This window comes from Phyllobates terribilis, unplaced genomic scaffold (assembly GCF_046119375.1).
Source record: "Phyllobates terribilis strain yellow unplaced genomic scaffold, ASM4611937v1 Scaffold_1__5_contigs__length_1240528914, whole genome shotgun sequence".
NCBI lineage: Eukaryota > Metazoa > Chordata > Amphibia > Anura > Dendrobatidae > Phyllobates > Phyllobates terribilis.
The window spans coordinates 495,860,790-495,880,583 of record NW_027362761.1 but is presented as its reverse complement, the minus strand read 5'-3'; the positions used below and the strand labels follow the sequence as shown (position 1 = coordinate 495,880,583).

General features: G+C 41.0%; 1 protein-coding gene across 1 annotated transcript in view; it reads left to right on the top strand.

The window, feature by feature from the left end:
* WDR41 (WD repeat domain 41) overlaps positions 1–19,794 on the top strand; it is a 54,967-nt gene that overhangs the window by 27,472 nt on the left and 7,701 nt on the right. Inside the window, exons 6-12 of the mRNA XM_073680169.1 lie at positions 4,679–4,790; positions 6,993–7,055; positions 7,203–7,313; positions 10,258–10,442; positions 11,358–11,479; positions 13,273–13,361; positions 15,395–15,528. Coding sequence (XP_073536270.1) covers positions 4,679–4,790; positions 6,993–7,055; positions 7,203–7,313; positions 10,258–10,442; positions 11,358–11,479; positions 13,273–13,361; positions 15,395–15,528 — 816 coding nt within the window. The remainder of the gene's footprint in view (positions 1–4,678; positions 4,791–6,992; positions 7,056–7,202; positions 7,314–10,257; positions 10,443–11,357; positions 11,480–13,272; positions 13,362–15,394; positions 15,529–19,794) is intronic.

The following is a 19,794-nucleotide window of genomic DNA, read 5'->3' as shown; positions in this document are numbered from 1 at the left end:
GGCTGTTGCGGGCACATGTCAGCTGTAATAATCAGCTGACATGTGCTCGGTTCAGTGCGGGCTCACCGCCGGAGCCCTCACTGAACGGGCAGTACGCAAATATGCGTACTAATACGGCACCGGTAGTTAAGGGGTTAATATCCTGAATATTTAAGAATGTAAAAGTGAGGTTTTGTATTTTTTAGGAGAATATCTGTGTGCAGAATTATTGTGCTCCTATTAGTGTGCAGAATTATTGAGCTCCTATTAGTGTGCAGAATTATTGAGCTCCTATTAGTGTGCAGAATTATTGGGCTCCTATTAGTGTGCAGAATTATTGGGCTCCTATTAGTGTGCAGAATTATTGAGCTCCTATTAGTGTGCAGAATTATTGGGCTCCTATTAGTGTGCAGAATTATTGGGCTCCTATTAGTGTGCAGAATTATTGAGCTCCTATTAGTGTGCAGAATTATCATGCAACTAAAATGAAAAATGTAAACGTTCCCATCTGAATTGTTTATTTTCATCTGTTAAAGTGAGAATAATAACCAGCCAGCTCACAATGTACAAAAATACATTTCTGACATTTAAAAAAAAATATCCGTAATCAATTCTCTTCAATAACAGTCATAAGCTCCATCCATGGAGTCTGCCAGTTTCTCAATCTGTTGACAATCAACTTTTCAGGCAGCAACAACCACAGCCTCCAGACACTGCTCAGACAGGTGTACTGTTTTCATTCACCGTAAATCTTCTGCTTAAGAAGGGCCCACAAGTTCTCAATTGGTTTTTGGTCGGGCTGAGAAAGGGGCCATGTCATTATTCTTTCATTTTTAAAGCCTTTACTGGCAGCCGAGCAGTGGAGACTTCGATGCTGCGATGGAGCATTGTCCTGCATAAAAATCATGGTTTTCTTGAATGATACAAACTTTTTCTTGTAGCACTGCTTGAAGAAAGTGTGTCCTAAATACTGGCAATAGATTTAAGAGTTCATTTTTAGTCCATCTTCAACCCGAAACGGTCCATTTACCTCATCTTTAATATCAGCCCATTGCAATTCGCCATCTCCACCTTACTGATGTCTGAGTCGAAGTGGAGGTCTGTCCTCTTTACTGATCCAGCCACAGACATCTGGTCCATCAATAGTCACTTTCATCTCATTAGTCCGTAAAACCTTTGAAAAATCTGTCTTCAGATATTTCTTGGCACAGTCTTGATATTTCCGCTTATGTGTTTTATTCAGTGGGGGTCAAGTATCAGCTCCTTACCTTGGCCATGTCTCTGAGGTAGGCAGCTGCTTAGAAGAACCTGTGGATGCTGTGTTTTGGCACAAGGTTAGAGGAGGCTGGGTTTTTATAAAATTGACAAATTTGCATCACCTAGCCTTTCCTAATGATGATAGTAAAAAGCCCTAACCCTAACAGGCTAATTAAGGTCTAAGACCATGGTCAAAGTTATCTGAGCACACACATCTCCAAGGGTGCCCAAATTTTTGCATCATCCCATTTACCTTTTTGTAATTTTTAAAATGTAAAAAATGAAAATATACAGTACAGACCAAAAGTTTGGACACACCTTCTCATTTAAAGATTTTTCTGTATTTTCATGACTATAAAAATTGTACATTCACACTGAAGGCATCAAAACTATGAATTAACACATGTGGAATTATATACTTAACAAAAAAGTGTGAAACAACTGAAAATATGTCTTATATTCTAGGTTCTTCAAAGTAGCCACCTTTTGCTTTGATGACTGCTTTGCACACTCTTGGCATTCTCTTGATGAGCTTCAAGAGGTAGTCACCGGAAATGGTCTTCCAACAATCTTTAAGGAGTTCCCAGAGATGCTTAGCACTTGTTTGCCCTTTTGCCTTCACTCTGCGGTCCAGCTCACCCCAAACCATCTCGATTGGGTTCATGTCTGGTGACTATGGAGGCCAGGTCATCTGGCGTAGCACCCCATCACTTTCCTCCTTGGTCAAATAGCCCTTACACAGCCTGGAGGTGTGTTTGGGGTCATTGTCCTGTTGAAAAATAAATGATAGTCCAGCTAAACGCAAACCGGATGGAATAGCATGCCACTGCAAGATGCTGTGGTAGCCATGCTGGTTCAGTATGCCTTCAATTTTGAATAAATACCCAGCAGTGTCACCAGCAAAGCACCCCCACACCATCACAACTCCTCCTCCATGCTTCATGGTGGGAACCAGGCATGTAGAGTCCATCCGTTCACCTTTTCTGCGTCGCACAAAGACACGGTGGTTGGAACCAAAGATCTCAAATTTGGACTCATCAGACCAAAGCACAGATTTCCACTGGTCTAATGTCCATTCCTTGTGTTCTTTAGCCCAAACGAGTCTCTTCTGCTTGTTGCCTGTCCTTAGCAGTGGTTTCCTAGCAGCTATTTTACCATGAAGGCCTGCTGCACAAAGTCTCCTCTTAACAGTGGTTGAAGTGATGTGTCTGCTGTTAGAACTCTGTGTGGCATTGACCTGGTCTCTAATCTGAGCTGCTGTTAACCTGCGATTTATGAGGCTGGTGACTCGAATAAACTTCTCCTCAGAAGCAGAGGTGACTCTTGGTCTTCCTTTCCTGGGGCAGTCCTCATGTGAGCCAGTTTCTTTGTAGTGCTTGATGGTTTTTGCAACTGCACTTGGGGACACTTTTAAAGTTTTCCCAATTTTTCGGACTGACTGACCTTCATTTCTTAAAGTAATGATGGCCACTCGTTTTTCTTTACTTAGCTGCTTTTTTCTTGCCATAATACAAATTCTAACAGTCTATTCAGTAGGACTATCAGCTGTGTATCCACCTGACTTCTGCACAACACAACTGATGGTCCCAATCCCATTTATAAGGCAAGAAATCCCACTTATTAAACCTGACAGGGCACACCTGTGAAATGAAAACCATTTCCGGTGACTACCTCTTGAAGCTCATCAAGAGAATGCCAAGAGTGTGCAAAGCAGTCATCAAAGCAAAAGGTGGCTACTTTGAAGAACCTAGAATATAAGACATATATTCAGTTGTTTCACACTTTTTTGTTAAGTATATAATTCCACATGTGTTAATTCATAGTTTTGATGCCTTCAGTGTGAATGTACAATTTTCAAAGTCATGAAATTACAGAAACATCTTTAAATGAGAAGGTGTGTCCAAACTTTTGGTCTGTACTGTATATAATATATTTTTTTTGCCTAAACTACAAAGGAAATGTGTCATCTTTTAACTTTAGGCCTATTAGAGATCATTTCATCTTCAACTTGCTTAACTGTTCACAATAACAGTAATTTTGACCAGGGGTATCCAAACTTTTACATGCCATTGTATTTTAGTAATATTGAATAGTCACATCCTCTTAAGAATGAAAGGTGGATATGAATTACATGTGTGTGCACTCTATGTAGTCTCGTTGTGACTTTTTTTACTTTTAACATAATAAAGGTTAAGTTTTATGGGTAATTAATTCCTTTTTTCAGCGAATATCCTAGAGCCATAAATGACTCAACAACCCCTTTAAAATCAGGGATTGTATAGGGATAGCTGACTGGAGATTGTCATGTTAGAGATGGCATTTTTTTCCCATTTCATAGTAATATGGTGATATTTTATCCATTGAATTAAAGGGGTCTCTAAGATCCTATCCCAATATGTAGTAGGTGTAGTAATAATAATAATAATTAATAATATTAGCAAATGCCTCCAATTAGAAATGTAGTATAGTTCTTCTGATTCACTATGTCTCTTTCATCATGTGCAGGGCATTACAGGACCTTTAGGTATCCATGGTTACGACCAATAGCAACTAGCTAACTAACTGTCACTATATCAGTGGTTGTAACCATGGATGTCTAAAGACCTGCAATGCCTGCACATGAGAAAAGAGACATAGCGAATCAGAAAAACTATACTACATTTCTAATTGGAGGTATTTACTAATATTATTATTATTACACCTACTACATATTGGGATAGTGTCTTGAAGATGGGAATACCCCTTTAACTGTAACTATAGGTAAAAAGGTTATTCCGGTTATAACACATACACCTATCCATAGGATAGGTGATGACTACTAGATTGGTGAGGATCAGTCCACTGAGGCCCCCCACTGATCACGCATGTACGCTGCTGCTGTACTCCAAGTTGACGGTGATCGCCAAGTACATCTCGCAGGGTAAATAAAATGGCTCTAAGAAGCCTCTTATTGACTGTCTTCCTTATATCCTAAATAAAAAATAGCATTGCATTATAACTGCTGTCTCTGTGTTTGCACATGGCCTGGCAGCGGCTGTACACTTGTATGGCAGACAAACGTCTTCAACAATCTCTCCAAAATCTATTTAAAGACCAGTTTTCCTTGAAAAATTATGTTAAAGGAGAACTATTGTGCGATGTTAAAAATGGGCATTTATTTTATGTGAAAAATTATTATAGAGAATTAATTACAGTAAGAATGAACATTGATGTGGATGCCAAATTGGATTTATATCTCTGTTTAGACACGCAGAAGCCAGAGCACATGCAGGTAAGTGTTGTCATGGGGGCATAACATACAGCTGCGGCACACCACAGACCTTGAATATGACAGATGTACGTTCTATACTGTTAGTATTTTCTGATGAGGCTGCTGTCTGTATACTGTTGACAGTCTGTATATTTTTTGATCTGTTGATGATCTTCCTTGTACTTATATCAGACGCTAACAGTCCTCCAGAGCTTAGACGTCTGGGTCACCGGCGGGGGCGAGCTTCGTGTATGGAGTCATGACTTCAAGGTTCTGGGTGAAACTGGTTGCTTTTCTGACCGAGGTGAGTTATACCGAAGGATGTTGTCCTCCACAATCACAAGATTCAAATATCCATAGTCTTGAGAATAATTATCGACAATTGGTATATCAAATGACCATACTTCAGAATATATTTTAAAGGGAACCTGTCATGTTGTAAATAGTATCCAATCTGCCGGCAGGATGTTATAGAGCAGGAGGAGCCGATCAGATTGATGTACTGAATCTTTTCCCACAAAAATGTATAACTTGCATTTTATTAATTGAAATCCCTGGTGATTATATTCATAGGAGTCCAGTGGGCGGTCCTACTCAGTGATTGACAGTCTTCCCTGTGAGAAAATATATTTCAGAAATAGTGGAAGCTACTTTAAAAAGTCATGTATAGAAAAAATGTATAATTCCTGAAAGTAAACCTAGTTGCCACATAGGAGAACTCATTTCTAATTAGTCCACATGGGGGATAATCTTCCTGCGTATCACCAAGAAGTGGCTTCATCAGGGGTATGTTTTATTTTGTTTGCTTTATGATCTGTGTATAATAGTGATTTATTGTCATTTTTGTTTCATATTTGGGTCCTATTCCTGGTTTGTATGATTCATGTGACTTTGTATATGTTTTGGTAGTTAGTATTATTTAAAGGGATTGTCTACTACTATTATATTGGTGAACTATATTTAGGATAGATCCTCAACATTACAGTGACTTGCAAAAGTATTCACCCCCTTTGGCTTTGTTACATTACAACCTGTTTAAATATTTTTGTGATGCATCAGAACTAAATAGTCTAAATTGGTGAAGTGAGAAAAATATAGGCAAAAATTAGATTCATGGAATTACATAAATAGAAATTGGCATGTGCATATGTATTCACCCCTTTTGCTATGAAGCCCCTAAAAATTTCTGGTGCAAGCAAGTAGGGTATTAATCAGAGTGGCAGCACTGAGACCAAAGGTAACCCTGAAAGAGCTGCAGAGACTGGAGTATCTGTCTATACAACCACAAAAAGCCGTACACTCCATAGAACTGGCCTTTATGGAAGCATGGGCAGAAAAAAGCCTTTACTTATGCACAAAAATTGTAAGGCTCGTTTTGAGTTTGCCAAAAGACATGTAGGAGACTCCCCAAATGTATGGAGGAAGATGCTGTGGTCAGAGGAGACCAAAATTGAACCTTTTGGCCTCCAAAGTAAACAATGTGTCTGGCGCCAAACTAACACCGCTCATCACCCCAAAAACACCTTCCCCACAGTGAAACAAGGTGGTGGCAGCTTCATGCTGTGGGGATGTTTTTCGGCAGCAGGAACAGGAAAAATGGTCCAAGTTGAGGGAAGATGGATGGTGCGAAATACAGGGATATTCCTGAGCAAAAACGGTTTGTCTGTTAGTGATTTGAGGTTCACTTTCCAACAAGACAATGACCCAAAGCATACTGCTAAAGCAATACTCAAATGGTTTAAGGGGAAAAGTGTAAATGTTTTGGAGTGGCCTAGTCACAACCCAGACCTTAATCCAATTGACAATCTGTGATCAGACTTGAAGATTGCTGTTCACCAGAGGAAACCATCTAACTCGAAGCAGCTGGATCAGTTTTGCCTTGAGGAATGGGCAAAAATCCCAGTGGCAAGATGTGGAAAGTAATAGAGAATTATCCAAAGCCACTTTCAGCTGTAATTGCCGCAAAAGGAGGCTCTACAAAAGTAGACTTTAGGGGGGTGAATAGTTATGCACATAGAAGTTTTCAGTTATTTTGTCTTATTTGTTGTTTGCTTCACAATAAAAATAAAACCAAACGTTCACAGTTGTAGGCATGTTCCTTATATGAACTGATGCAAACCCTCAAAAAAACTGTGAAATTCCAGGTTGTGAGGTAGCAAGACACGAAAAATGCCAAGGGGTGAATACTTTCGCAAGCCACTGTATGTCCAAAACCTGGCACCGTCAACAAATCGGCTGTTACCAGCTGCAGCAGGGGCTGGATGTAAGCAGTGTACGGCTCTGATCTGCAGCTCCCTGGATCTACAACTCCGGTGTACTTAGCTGTAGTGTTCTTCTCCATGCAACATTTACATAAGGATGATCAAGTCTAAGGAGTAGCAGTGGAAAACCCCTTTAATGTTACTCTTGTTGCGTTACATGGGTTGTGTACCTTCTTTGTAATTTATGGCATTGCTGTTTTTTGTGTTATGACACAAACATTACATTGTGCTGATTTTCTTTCAAGGCATTGCAGCATTGGTTGAACTGCCTGAAAACTGTGTGGCTGCAGCAATTGGGAGAGATTTGCGTGAGTTCATATTTTTCATTGCTTAATAAGATCCCTATTCTTTATTTATATAAATGTATGTCCGGTCTAACGGAGTTTATTATTCCATTGAATAAATTGTCTATTTTTTTGTGTGCATGCTTTTAACTACTTGGCTTGCTCTTATAGGTGTCTTTAAACTTAATGCTGAAGAAGCTGGGTCGGACATGTGGGACATTTCTGAAGTTAAACGACTTTCTGTTCATCAAGAGGTTATTCGAACACTTGCTAATGTGAACGGTAAGTATGCTGCACTATCAAGAAGCTGTTTTATGTACTGTATGGGCTTGTATATTGTATGTTATTTGACTTGCAAGTATAAGTGCACAATGGAGGAATGTCATCTTACATTGGTTTACTAAAAACTGTTTTTGCATTTGGTTTCACAATATAAAACTAAACATTTCTGGTGGATTTATTTAACCACATCCTGTCACAGCACTGGCTTTTCACATTCTAATGGGTGTGCCATTTTCCAGTAGGATATGAAAAGGCAAAGAATCTTCATTCTGGGATCAAGATCCTGCAGCTCCCTCTCTCTAACATAAGATCATTCTCTGCTGCCAGTATAGACACAGCAGCAGAAAATGAGCACTGATAAGACTGGCTCAGTTAACCCCTTCTATGCTACAGCCTATGGCAAGAGATTGACAGAGCAAGATTGCTCTTTCTGTCACTTTGTTGGTTCCCCGCAGTGTGATTGCGGGGAGCTGATGATTGATATGGTAATCGGTGGCCTAACACTGGTCTCCGATCTACTATAGACCAATGGCTAACAGATCGTGCCAAATGCACTATCTATTAGGTACCTGTCAGTATAACACTAACAATCTGGATAATTCACTGCACTACCTAAGCAGTGCAGTGTCTTACCTATCAATCAAAGGATCATATGTTGCTCAAGTCCCCTTATGGGATTAAAAAATATAGCAAAAAGTTTGTGTTTTTTAGATAAAAAATAATCCCATTTTTCTAAATAAAAAGTTGTTTATTGTTATAAAAAACAAATATGAAAAAGACACATCTGGCATCACTGTGTTAATTAGGACAAGTAAAATAAAACAATATACTTATTTAACCAATATGGTGAAAACCACATAAAGGAAAAATAGAAAAAAAATTGACAAAATTGACACTGTTCATTCTGCCTCATATAAATGAAACAAAAAATGTTCAAAAAGACATATGGACTCCAACATGGTATCAATAAAAACCAAGGCACGTTCTGCAAAAAATAAGCCCTTATAGGCCTCTGTACTCAGAAAAATGAAAAAGTTATGGCTCTCAGAATATGATGCAAAAATAGAAACTATATATATATATATATATATATATATATATATATATATATATATATATATATATATATATTTTCTTGTGGAAAAGAAGTAAAACATAAAAAAGATATAGATTGGGTGTCACTGTAATCGTATCGATGTGTACACAAACAGGGAAAGAATATGCAAACTCTGTGCAAAAGTTGTTGGTCGGGTTCAAACCCAAGATCTCGGCTCTGAAAAGCAGCAGTGTTAACCTTTCAGGAGCATAGGCCGGTAAATGTCTTTTCTTAGGGTATGTGCGCACTGTGCGGATTTGCTGCTGTTTTGACGCTGCATTTTATGCAGCATCAAAACACGCAGCGGCCAGATGTTACAGCATAGTGGATGGTATTTCTAGAAATCGCATGCCCACTATGCGTTTTTGTGCACCCTGCGGAAACTGATATGAGGCGCGTCTTTCCAAACCGCAGCATGTCAATTTCTCTTGCGGAAACGCATGCAGATTTTCCCCATAGACTTGCATTAGATAAGGAAAATCCGCATGTGTGTTTCAATAGTTTTTCCACCGCGGAAACAAACACAAAAACGCTACATGATGATCAATAAAGTTTGTTGAAAAAAAAACCCTATTCTCTGGAACTCTGAAAATTTCAACATGAAGACATGAAAAATGCATGCATAAAAAAAACGCATGTAAAAACCCCACCAAAAAAACGCAATTAACCTAATTTGCATACTAGGTGCGGAAATGGTGCAGAAATTCTGCAGTGTCAAAACCACAGTAAATCCGCACCGTGTGCACATACCCTTATGGGTGCTGTTCACAGGATACAGGCAGCGTAAAAGGCTACAGTTTTCCCCTGACCGTGCCCAGGGAGCAGCTTTATGAAATGTAAATTCTGATTCATAAAGGAATTGCTGTTCATGCAATTGTTCAATATATTTAGGTGGCTTAAAGCTTTACAATTTCACTAATGCACTTGGGAACATTATTCTCCTACAAAACAGATCCTGGTGTGCCCCGGTGATCAGTCTAACATGTAGCCCACTCTTATATAATCTGTGCTCAATAATGACCATTTTATAGTCACCCAGCATATATTTCTGCAATAACGACTTCATCTGCTCGAGCTGGCGTGGAGTAATATTTCTCCGAGCAAGTACATTACGTTAATACATTATGCAAACATTTATGCACTAATAAAACATAAATTTTATTGAAGAGACATTAACGTACGAGAGCGATCACGTTATATTGTAAAATCCTTCAGGTAATATAGAGTAACCGTGGCAGGATATTATGGTGATTAGTGACTAATAGTAAAGTTTTTCCTAGCACTTGCAAAGTCTCAGAAGTACCCATTCCAGGTATATGAACACTTTACATCATCAGGGGAATTGGAATGAGACCCGGATTAGCTGTAATTAAAGGGACACTTTGAAAATTATTTTTTAGATTTTTTTTGTGAAAAATTCTCTTTTGCAGTGATTTATTTTTATTGTACGTTCATTGGAGACAGTGTCGATTAAAGTTAACCTCTGACATGAGGCACCAATGTATGTCACTGCGGGGTGGTGGAAAAAAGAGGTATACCAGACTTTCGTAGGCCAAAACTCCATTGAGTGAATGGAGACTGATAGATGTACTGTATACATGGGAACTTTTGCTTGTGGTTATGCCATATATAGGGCTTGGACTCTGTGTGCACAGAGCCCGACCTTACCAGGGTGGCGATGCTCTGCAGGCAAGGATAAGTTTCAAACTAAATAAGTGTCATAATCTAATTAAAAAGAGGGCAGGATTTCCCAGGATTGCTGCTCATCCTCTATGATGTTCCTGATTTTTCTGATTTTAAGGTTTTATGTAAAGTCTGACCAATGTGATTGTTTCCCACACACTTTAGATTTCACGTTTGTAAGCGGCTCCCATGCTGGGGAATTGATCGTGTGGGATGCGCTAGACTGGTCCGTTCAGGCTTATGAAAAGAATCTTTCCCACGTGACTTCAGCACAAGATGTCCCTCCTGAGAATAAACTGCTGCCGCTACAAGAGGAGATCTCGATCCAGTACATTGCATCGGATGGAGAGGTGCAGTGACTATCAACTGTGTTTTTTTACATTCTTTTTTGTTTGTTTTTTTAAAGTGAACCATTTTCTTGCCGGAAAATTTGCTATAAATTAATGTGGACATTTACAGGTTTGATCACCACTTCTCTGCAGCCGATTAGAGCGTACTGTAGATTTTATTATCCACAGTCTGTCCTAAAATCCACACATAGGGAAAAAAACTATTAAAATAAGCTGCTCAGATTGTACCATACATAGTCCATGTGATTGAGTCAGAGACGATAAATAAAAAAGAAAAAGTTTTGCCAGCACACGCTGATGTTAATAGTGCAGTATGCACAGAATCCACGATCCGACCCTTCGTGTGATGGGTAAGAAAAATCCTGGGGGAAATATTTCAGCTCCTGGTAAAAGTATTTTCCTTTATTCCATCTAAAGGTTACAATTTACATCCAAGGCAAAGAGGTGCAAAGCGACTGGTTTCGAACATACACAAATGTTGCTTTGACAAAGAATGCTTGTGTGCATTCGAAACGCGTCGCTTTGCACATCTTTGCCTTGGATGTAAATTGTAACTTTTATATGGAATGAAGGAAGATACTTTTACCAGGAGCTGCAATATTTCCCCCATATTTTTTTCTAATCAATGCCGATACCCAGACTTTAGGCCATTGTATGTGTGCTGCATATAGATAGTCTGTAACATTGGGAAAATAGTAGAAAAAACATATAATTTGAATTATTTTACTGTGCTAACATGACAAGGATGTTATACAATTCTAAAAACAAAATCCTAGTATAATATATTTTTTGATAAGTTAGCAGCCCAGACTACTGCTCTGTTGGAACATTATTGGAACATTAGTCTGATTGAGCTCAGAATTATAATATATAAGACTTGTAGATTTGCACTGATGTTTTATTTTATCACGCCAGTGTGTCTATGTGGCCGTGTGTAGAAGTATTTACGTGTACAACCTGCAGACAAAGCGAGTGATTGCTTATCAGAAGAATGCCCATGATTCCGATATTCAACACATGGCAACTCTTCCTAACAGGTAACCAATCCACTTTGTGAATGTTATATGTTTTGATTGAACAACACAATGAACTTTTAGGTTTGAACTTCTCACATTTTTCATCTGGGCTTTAACAGCAAACTCATGGCAATGTCCGGGATTCACTAAGAAACTACTATAATGTTAAAGGGAACCTGTCACCAGGTTTTCCTAATATAATCTACGGCCTCGACCTCTAAGGCCTCTTTTACAGTATTCTAATAAGCTGTGAATAAGTCTCCAATCCCCTCTGCATAATACAAAAAAATACCATTTACAATGCCCTGATACTGTGCGGTCCGACGGGTGTCGCTGGTCTTTCTCCGGTGCCTCCTCTCTCACAATCGCTGTCGTCCTGCACTGCTTCATGTAGATGGCTCGTCCTTCGTCATCCACGCAGTGTCCCCCAATCACCCTCCTGTGCAGGTGTACTTCCTTCTGCCCTGCTGAGGGCAGAGCAAAGTTGTATAATGCACATGCTCCGGCTTTATTTCCGGGTCATCGGAGCACTTTGACCTCTCCCGGCGCATGCGCGCTACAGGACTTTGCTCTGCCCTCGGCAGGGAAGTGAGAAGTGTGCCTGCTCAGGAGCGCAATGGGGGACACTGTATGGATGACGTAGGACACGTAATCCACATGAAGTGGCACAGGAGGACGGAGATTGTGGGAAGAGAGGAGGCACTGAAGCAAGACTAGTCACGCCTATCGGACCGGACTGATGTATTGGGGGATTATAAAAGGTATTTTTGGTGCTATGCAGAGGGAATATAGGACTTTTACAGTATTCTAGTAAGCTGTGCATAAGACGCCTTAAAGGTGGTGGCCGCAGATTATATTGGGAAAACCTGGTAACTTGTTCCCTTTTAAGTTAGATGAGCAGCATGTAGCTTCCCACATTTCTAATGCTCCTGCCTCCATTGGGGAGTGATCAGTAAGCAGGTCTGCCCCTGTGCGCTTGCTCTGGAGAGCGGCCTCCAGCTGACGCATCTGTGATTTCATCTATAATGCTGGGGCAGAAGCAATGCTTCCCAGAACAGCAGGACTAGCTCAGTTGTGTCTGAGATTCTTCAGAGGTGTGGTGTGCGTCATCAAGATTTAAAAAGAAGTCCTGCTCCACACCATGTTGTTTCCCCAGACATGTACATTTAGGAAACTCCACTCATGAAAATTAGTAGAATGGAGATTTCACTTACAGAAAAAGTTGTATTATGTTCATAAATTAATCCTTAAAGTTGGTTTTGTCTATTTATGTTGCAACTCTGAGGTTAACTTTCTTAAAGGTATTTATACATTTATAACCTCTCCACAGCAGAATAAGAGGATAAATGTGTGACTAATTTGTATTATTAGAACCGGGGTCCCAATCTACCACTTTTCCTTACTGTAGTCAGAGAGCGGCATAGATGCTCTGACTCGCTGCTGCTCTATTGTAAGACTATAGGACTGACGGCTCCGTACTTGGCTATTTCCGTAAGTGCAAAGGACAATGCCTGGAGCAACAATGGGCACATTACTGTATCATTTCATTCAGTCTCCATCAGCAGTGAGGAAGAATTATGGATTCTAGTAATGATTGTGTGTCCCGGGTATGAAACCCCCATTTATCTCCTATCTTGTGGAGAGGTTGTAAATTTTATTCATGTTAAAGCCCTTTTACGTGTCTTTGGTTGTTCTTTTGCACAGCACAGTAAATAACCAGCTGGAGAAAGATTATGTTGAGATCTTATTATTGATGTAATAATGAGGCCAGAATAATACAGTATTTAATGTATTTGGCATTTTACGTCTTCCAGACAGTTGGTATCTTGCTCAGAGGATGGCAGCGTTCGTATATGGGAATTAAGATCAAAACCACAGTATCAGGCAGAGTCTGTTCCCGCAGGTGAAGTATACACAGTTTATGGATCATTTCTATTAACATGTTCTGCATCTCACTAATTGACAAGCTATAGCGAATACTGTAGATGAAGAAGTAGCTTTTATGACCTCTGTATATACTCATTCACCAGGAACGTATATTGAAGATATCTCAGTCCCGGTCCTGTGATTGACATCCGGATGCAGCACTGCTTATAGTACGGCTATCAGCGGTGTCATGTAACGAGCTGTGCACGTGTGTCCATCACATGTCCCTGACAGATATCTGTCTGCTGGAAGTAAACAGTGCAGGTTACTCTTCAGGAATTTATACAGAAGTATATATTAAAGTTGCAAGTTGGGTGTAAATGTGAATTAATTGATTAAATTTTTACGCCATTCAGTCGGTGCATTCTCGTACTGTTTTTGCTGTGCTGGATTATTTATTATTTAAAGTATATGACCCCTACCTAAATAGGTCTATTGAAATCATAGCAATCCACATGCACTAGAACAGGGGTGGGCAATTCATTTTCCAGAGGGGCCTCATGAGAGACCGTGACTGTTGCGGAGGGCCAAAACAATAGGCTAAAATTTAATTCTGCTCAATATTAATTTTACATATTAATTATTATTGTATATTAATAATGTATGACTTAATATTGAGCAAAATTAAGTATGCTGACATCCCCCTATATACGCCCCCTGTATACTGCAGGAGCCCCCCCACGTGGCCTCCCATGCACGGCACGCGCCCCCACGTGGCCTCCCATGCACGGCACGCGCCCCCACGTGGCCTCCCATGCACGGCACGCTCCTCATAGGCTCTTCTTATATTCAGTATGAGCCCTATATAGCCCCCTCTACTTACAGTATGAGCCTGATAGCCCCCCAATATATAGCATGAGCCCCCTTATATACAGTATTAGCCCCACACAGTCCCCTATATACATACAAATATCCCATACACATGAAAAAAAAAAAAAAAAACACATACTCACCTCGTTCCCGTTTCCCTGCCACTCTCTGTTGCATTGACTCTTTGCAGTGCACGGCTGACGCGATGAAATGACGTCATCACGACTGCTGTCTCACACGCTGATTAGTGGAAGATGGAGCTGGCTGTGCTGTCCTCCACCAATGTATTCACCTCTGTCTGCAACCAGAGGATGCAGAGAGCAGTGACAGCAAGCGGCGATGGATGGACGGGGGAGGGCACTTCGGCTGTCTCTGTCCACGGGCCTTACTGGAACAGCCAGAGAGCCGGATGTGGCCCGCGGGCCACACTTTGCCCAGGTCTGCACTAGAACAATGTTAGGATTAGTAATATATAAATGGTCACTGTCGCTTTAACAAACTTTGCAAATAATCCAACAATAAAATAAATTTTGTAATATATCTTATCAGACAAGTCTACTTCTTGCTCCACATATGAGCCACCTCTTGCCTTTCTCCCTGCCTTTAAACTCCTCAATCACTTTGAAAAACTGCTCAAATCCATCTTGGTGAAAGCAGTATGCACTGCCAGCACATTGAGGTGTCAGGTTGCAACTATTAAAGCCTATAAAAGAGGAGTGAGGAGCAGAATGAGAAAACAAATGTTATTCCTTATGTACACACATATGACAGCTTATTCTGAAAAGTTACCCAAAATGACAGGTATGCCTTAAAACATTTAGCTCCTTCTGAATTCTGGAGTGGTAACTAGTTGCCATGATGTTTCCCATACAAAGTGCACACAGGCATGAAGGATTCCTGCTCTCCTGTCTATGTAGCACATAGACAGGCCTAGGTATATAAAGATCGTTAGAAAGATCTCTGTAGTGTCCCCTCATAAATTTGTACAGTGTAATAAGATCGCCCATAAGCCTTCGGTTTCCCAAACTGAATAGCCCCAAGTTTGAGAACTTGTCTTGATATTGCAGTTCACCCATTTACTTAATATCCTTGGTCGCTCTTCTCTGCACCCGCTCTATCTATTCAACGTTGTTTAAACTATTGTGACTATTCTAGTTTTCTGCAGTGTAACCTGTCTATTTAATGCTTTCCTCATATTAGGCTTTTTCAGTATGTGGGGATTTGGAAAAACAGGGAAACAGTCCAATCATACAGTGAAGAAAGCTGCAGATCCTGGAATTATAGCCTCGCTGGAGCTGATCGGTGATCTGATTGGACATTCCTCTTCTGTACAGGTGAAGGCAGATGTGATCTACTTGGGGCTGGAGGGGATATGTAAGGTTAGGCAGTCAGAATTCCATACGTTTAGCTATTTTTTTGCATTGTAAAGGGTCTTTGTCACCAAACACTAATTTTAGAAGGAACATATATTAGAAACACCTCTTAGCCTGATTGGCCCAGAAACAGCATGTGATCACTACTCTTAGGCCCCGATTCATCAATACCAACGTTGTTCATACCTGTCTTGATGAGGGGGGCGTGCTGGCGTCAGACGCTCCTGATTCATGAAGAGGTGCACTCTTCTTCATGAATCTGGAGCGTCTGACTAGTGATGTGCGCCTCCCTGCATCACACCAAAAATCTTACTCCAGGCTGTAAACAGGCTGCCAATGACCTTCTCATTCATCGTATGAAATTATTATCATTCTCGGCGGCGCATTGCGCTGTGTAGACAGGACTTACACTGCTAACAACTATAGCAGCCTATGAACGCTGAGTGATCTAATATAGATCGCTCAGTGTGTATCATTTATTTTGGTCTGGCCGCGTAAACAGGCAAGCAAATGAACACCGACCAGTAACCTTACTGATCAGTAGTTGTAACATGCCTCCAGTCGGTCCATTTAAACGGAACTTAAGACTTTTGAAACCCAGAACAATTCTCCATATACTTACATTGAGAAAGCAACTTCTGTTGACACATTAACCCCAGTGTGAGCGCTAGACTGATCTTAGGTCTTGTGAGCCAGAAGAGGATCAGCACAGTGCTGGAAACCAGGGAAGACAGTGATTGGTTTGTATATTAATACACTTACGCTACATTGCACTCATAATTAAAAAAAAAAAGATAAGACATCTTTAACCCCTTAATAACATCTGACGTACTAATACGCGTCTGTGCCCTGGGACTTAAGAGCCAGACCCGTATTAGTACGTCATCGCGATCGCGCCCGCACACAGGCTGTGCGGGCGCGATCGCCGCCGGGTGTCAGCTGATTGTCACAGCTGACACCCGGTACTATGTGCAGGGAGCGGTCACGCACCGCTCCCAGCACATTAACCCCCGCGATGCTGCGATCGAAGTCGATCGAAGTCGATCGCGGCATTGCGGGGGCAAGGGGAGGTGATCGGCGATACTCACCTCCTCTTCCGGCTTCCAGCGCAGTCTGCAAAGGCTTCCCGGGTGTTGCCATGACGACCCGATGTCGTCATGACAACATCCGGGTCACCAGAGAGCAGGAAGATTGCTTGGACATGCGCAGTGCATCTCCAAGCAATCTTCACACTGTGCATTTCTGACAGCTTGCATGGCATAGGGATGGTGCTCCATTCCTGTGCCATGCAGGCGATCAGAAAAAAAAAGTGAAAGTCCCAGAGTGGGACAAAGTAATAAAGTGTATAAACTGTGTGAAAGTGGAAAAAAAAAAAAAAAAAATGTGCAAAAATATTATAAAAAAATAAAAAAAATAATACACCAAAAATAAAAATATAATGTACCCATCAATAAATATTATTATAAAAAAAATAAAAAAAAAACAATAAAAGTACACATATTTGGTATCGCCGCGTCCGGAACAACCTGACCTATAAAACTGTCCCACTAGTTAACCCCTTCAGTGAACACGGTAAAAAAAAAAAAAAAAAAACCAAGCAAAAAACAATGCTTTATCACCATACCGCCAAACAAAAAGTGGAATAACACGCGATCAAAAAGACGCATATAAATAAAAATGATACCGCTGAAAACGTCATCTCGTCCCGCAAAAAACAAGCCACCATATAGCTCCATCAGACGAAAAATAAAAAAGTTATAGCTCTCAGAATAAAGCGATACTAAAAAATATTTTTTTCTATAAAATAGCTTTTATTGTGTATAAGCGCCAAAACATAGAAAAATGATACAAATGTGGCACCGCTGTAAACGTACTGACCCGAAGAGTAAAGCTGCCTCATCAATTTTACCACACGCGGAACAGAATAAAAAAAAAAAAAAAAAAACAATTCCTGAATTGTTGGTTTTTGTTTATTCTGCCTCCCAAAAATCGGAATAGAAAGCGATCAAAAAATGTCACGTGCCTGAAAATGGCACCAATAACAACGTCAAGTCATCCCGCAAAAAACGAGCCGTCACATGACTGTCTGCCAAAATCTGGAAAAATTATAGCTCTCAAAATATGGCGATGCAAAAACTAGATTTTACAAAAAATGCGTCTTTTAGTGTGTGACAGCTGTCAGTCATAAAAACCCCATATGATTCTGGCATTGCTGTAATCACACCGACCCGAAGAATAAAGTCGTCTAATCACTTATACCGCACAAGGAACGGCGTCAAAAATAAACTCTTGAGTTAGGATTGGGCTAGGGTTAGGGCTGGGTTTGGGGCTAAGGCTGTGCTGGGGCTAGGGTTGTGCTGGGGCTAGGGTTGTGCTGGGGCTAGGGTTGTGCTGGGGCTAGGGTTGTGCTAGGGTTAGGGCTGGGGTTGGGATTTTTTTCAAAAGTAAGAAAAAAAGATGACGATATGGCGACTAGTGTTGAGAGCAAGTGCTCGCTACTTGAGTTTGCATCGGGTGCTCTGGTATGCATTTAGTATCGTGGGTATTTGAGTGACATGCTCGAGTCTCTGCCCCATATGCTTCGCGGCCAAAAAACTTTATGGGGATTGCCTGCCATGCACGAGCGATCCCCGCATGTTTTTTTTTGGGTGTCTAATAACCGTGAAACATGCGGAGCAGGGACTCGAGCATGTCACTCGAGCACACGCTGTACATGGTGCATACCTGAGTACCCGATGCAAACTCAAGTAGCGAGCACTTGCGCTCAAGAATAATGAAAACTTATTCAATATGATGACCTAATATAAAAACCAATAATGTGCCGTACCTCTGGGTTCAAAATGTTCACTATACACCTTAATAAAATCTTTGAGGGGTATAGTTTCCAAAATGGGGACACTTGTGGGGGAGCTCCACTGTTTAGGCACATCACGGGCTCTCCAAACGCGACATGGTGTCCGCTAACAAATTGAATGGAAAATCGGCTCAAATTGTTAGCGGACGCCATGTTGCGTTTGGAGAGCCCCTGTGTGTCCAAACATTGGAGCTCCCCCACAAGTGACCCCATTTTGGAAACTAGACCCCCCAAGGCACCTATCTAGATGCATAGTGAGCACTTAGAACCCCCAGGTGCTTCACAAATTGATTCGTAAAAATGAAAAAGTGAAAATAAAACACTTTTTCATTTTTATGAATCAATTTGTGAAGCACCTGGGGTTCCAAGTGCTCACTATGAATCTAGATAGGTGCCTTGGGGGGTCTAGTTTCCAAAATGGGGTCACTTGTGGGGGAGCTCCAATGTTTGGGCACACAGGGACTCTCTAAATGCAACATGGTATCCGCTAACAAATTGAATGGAAAATCGGCTCAAATTGTTAGCGGACACCACATTGCGTTTGGAGAGCCCCTCTGTGCCCAAACTTTGGAGCTCCCCCACAAGTGACCCCATTTTGGAAACTAGACCCCCCAAGGCACCTTTCTAGATGCATAGTGAGCACTTGGAACCCCCAGGTGCTTCACAAATTGATTCGTAAAAATGAAAAAGTGAAAAAAAAAACACTTTTTCATTTTTATGAATCAATTTGTGAAGCACCTGGGGTTCCAAGTGCTCACTATGAATCTAGATAGGTGCCTTGGGGGGTCTAGTTTCCAAAATGGGGTCACTTGTGGGGGAGCTCCAATGTTTGGGCACACAGGGACTCTCTAAATGCAACATGGTATCCGCTAACAAATTGAATGGAAAATCGGCTCAAATTGTTAGCGGACACCACATTGCGTTTGGAGAGCCCCTCTGTGCCCAAACTTTGGAGCTCCCCCACAAGTTACCCCATTTTGGAAACTAGACCCCCCAAGGCACCTTTCTAGATGCATAGTGAGCACTTGGAACCCCCAGGTGCTTCACAAATTGATTCGTAAAAGTGAAAAAAAAAACACTTTTTCATTTTTATGAATCAATTTGTGAAGAACCTGGGGTTCCAAGTGCTCACTATGAATCTAGATAGGTGCCTTGGGGGGTCTAGTTTCCAAAATGGGGTCACTTGTGGGGGAGCTCCAATGTTTGGGCACACAGGGACTCTCCAAATGCAACATGATATCCGCTAACAAATTGTCGGCTCAAATTGTTAGCGGATATCATGTTGCATTTGGAGAGTCCCTGTGTGCCCAAACATTGGAGCTCCTCCACAAGTGACCCCATTTTGGAAACTAGACCCCCCAAGGCACCTATCT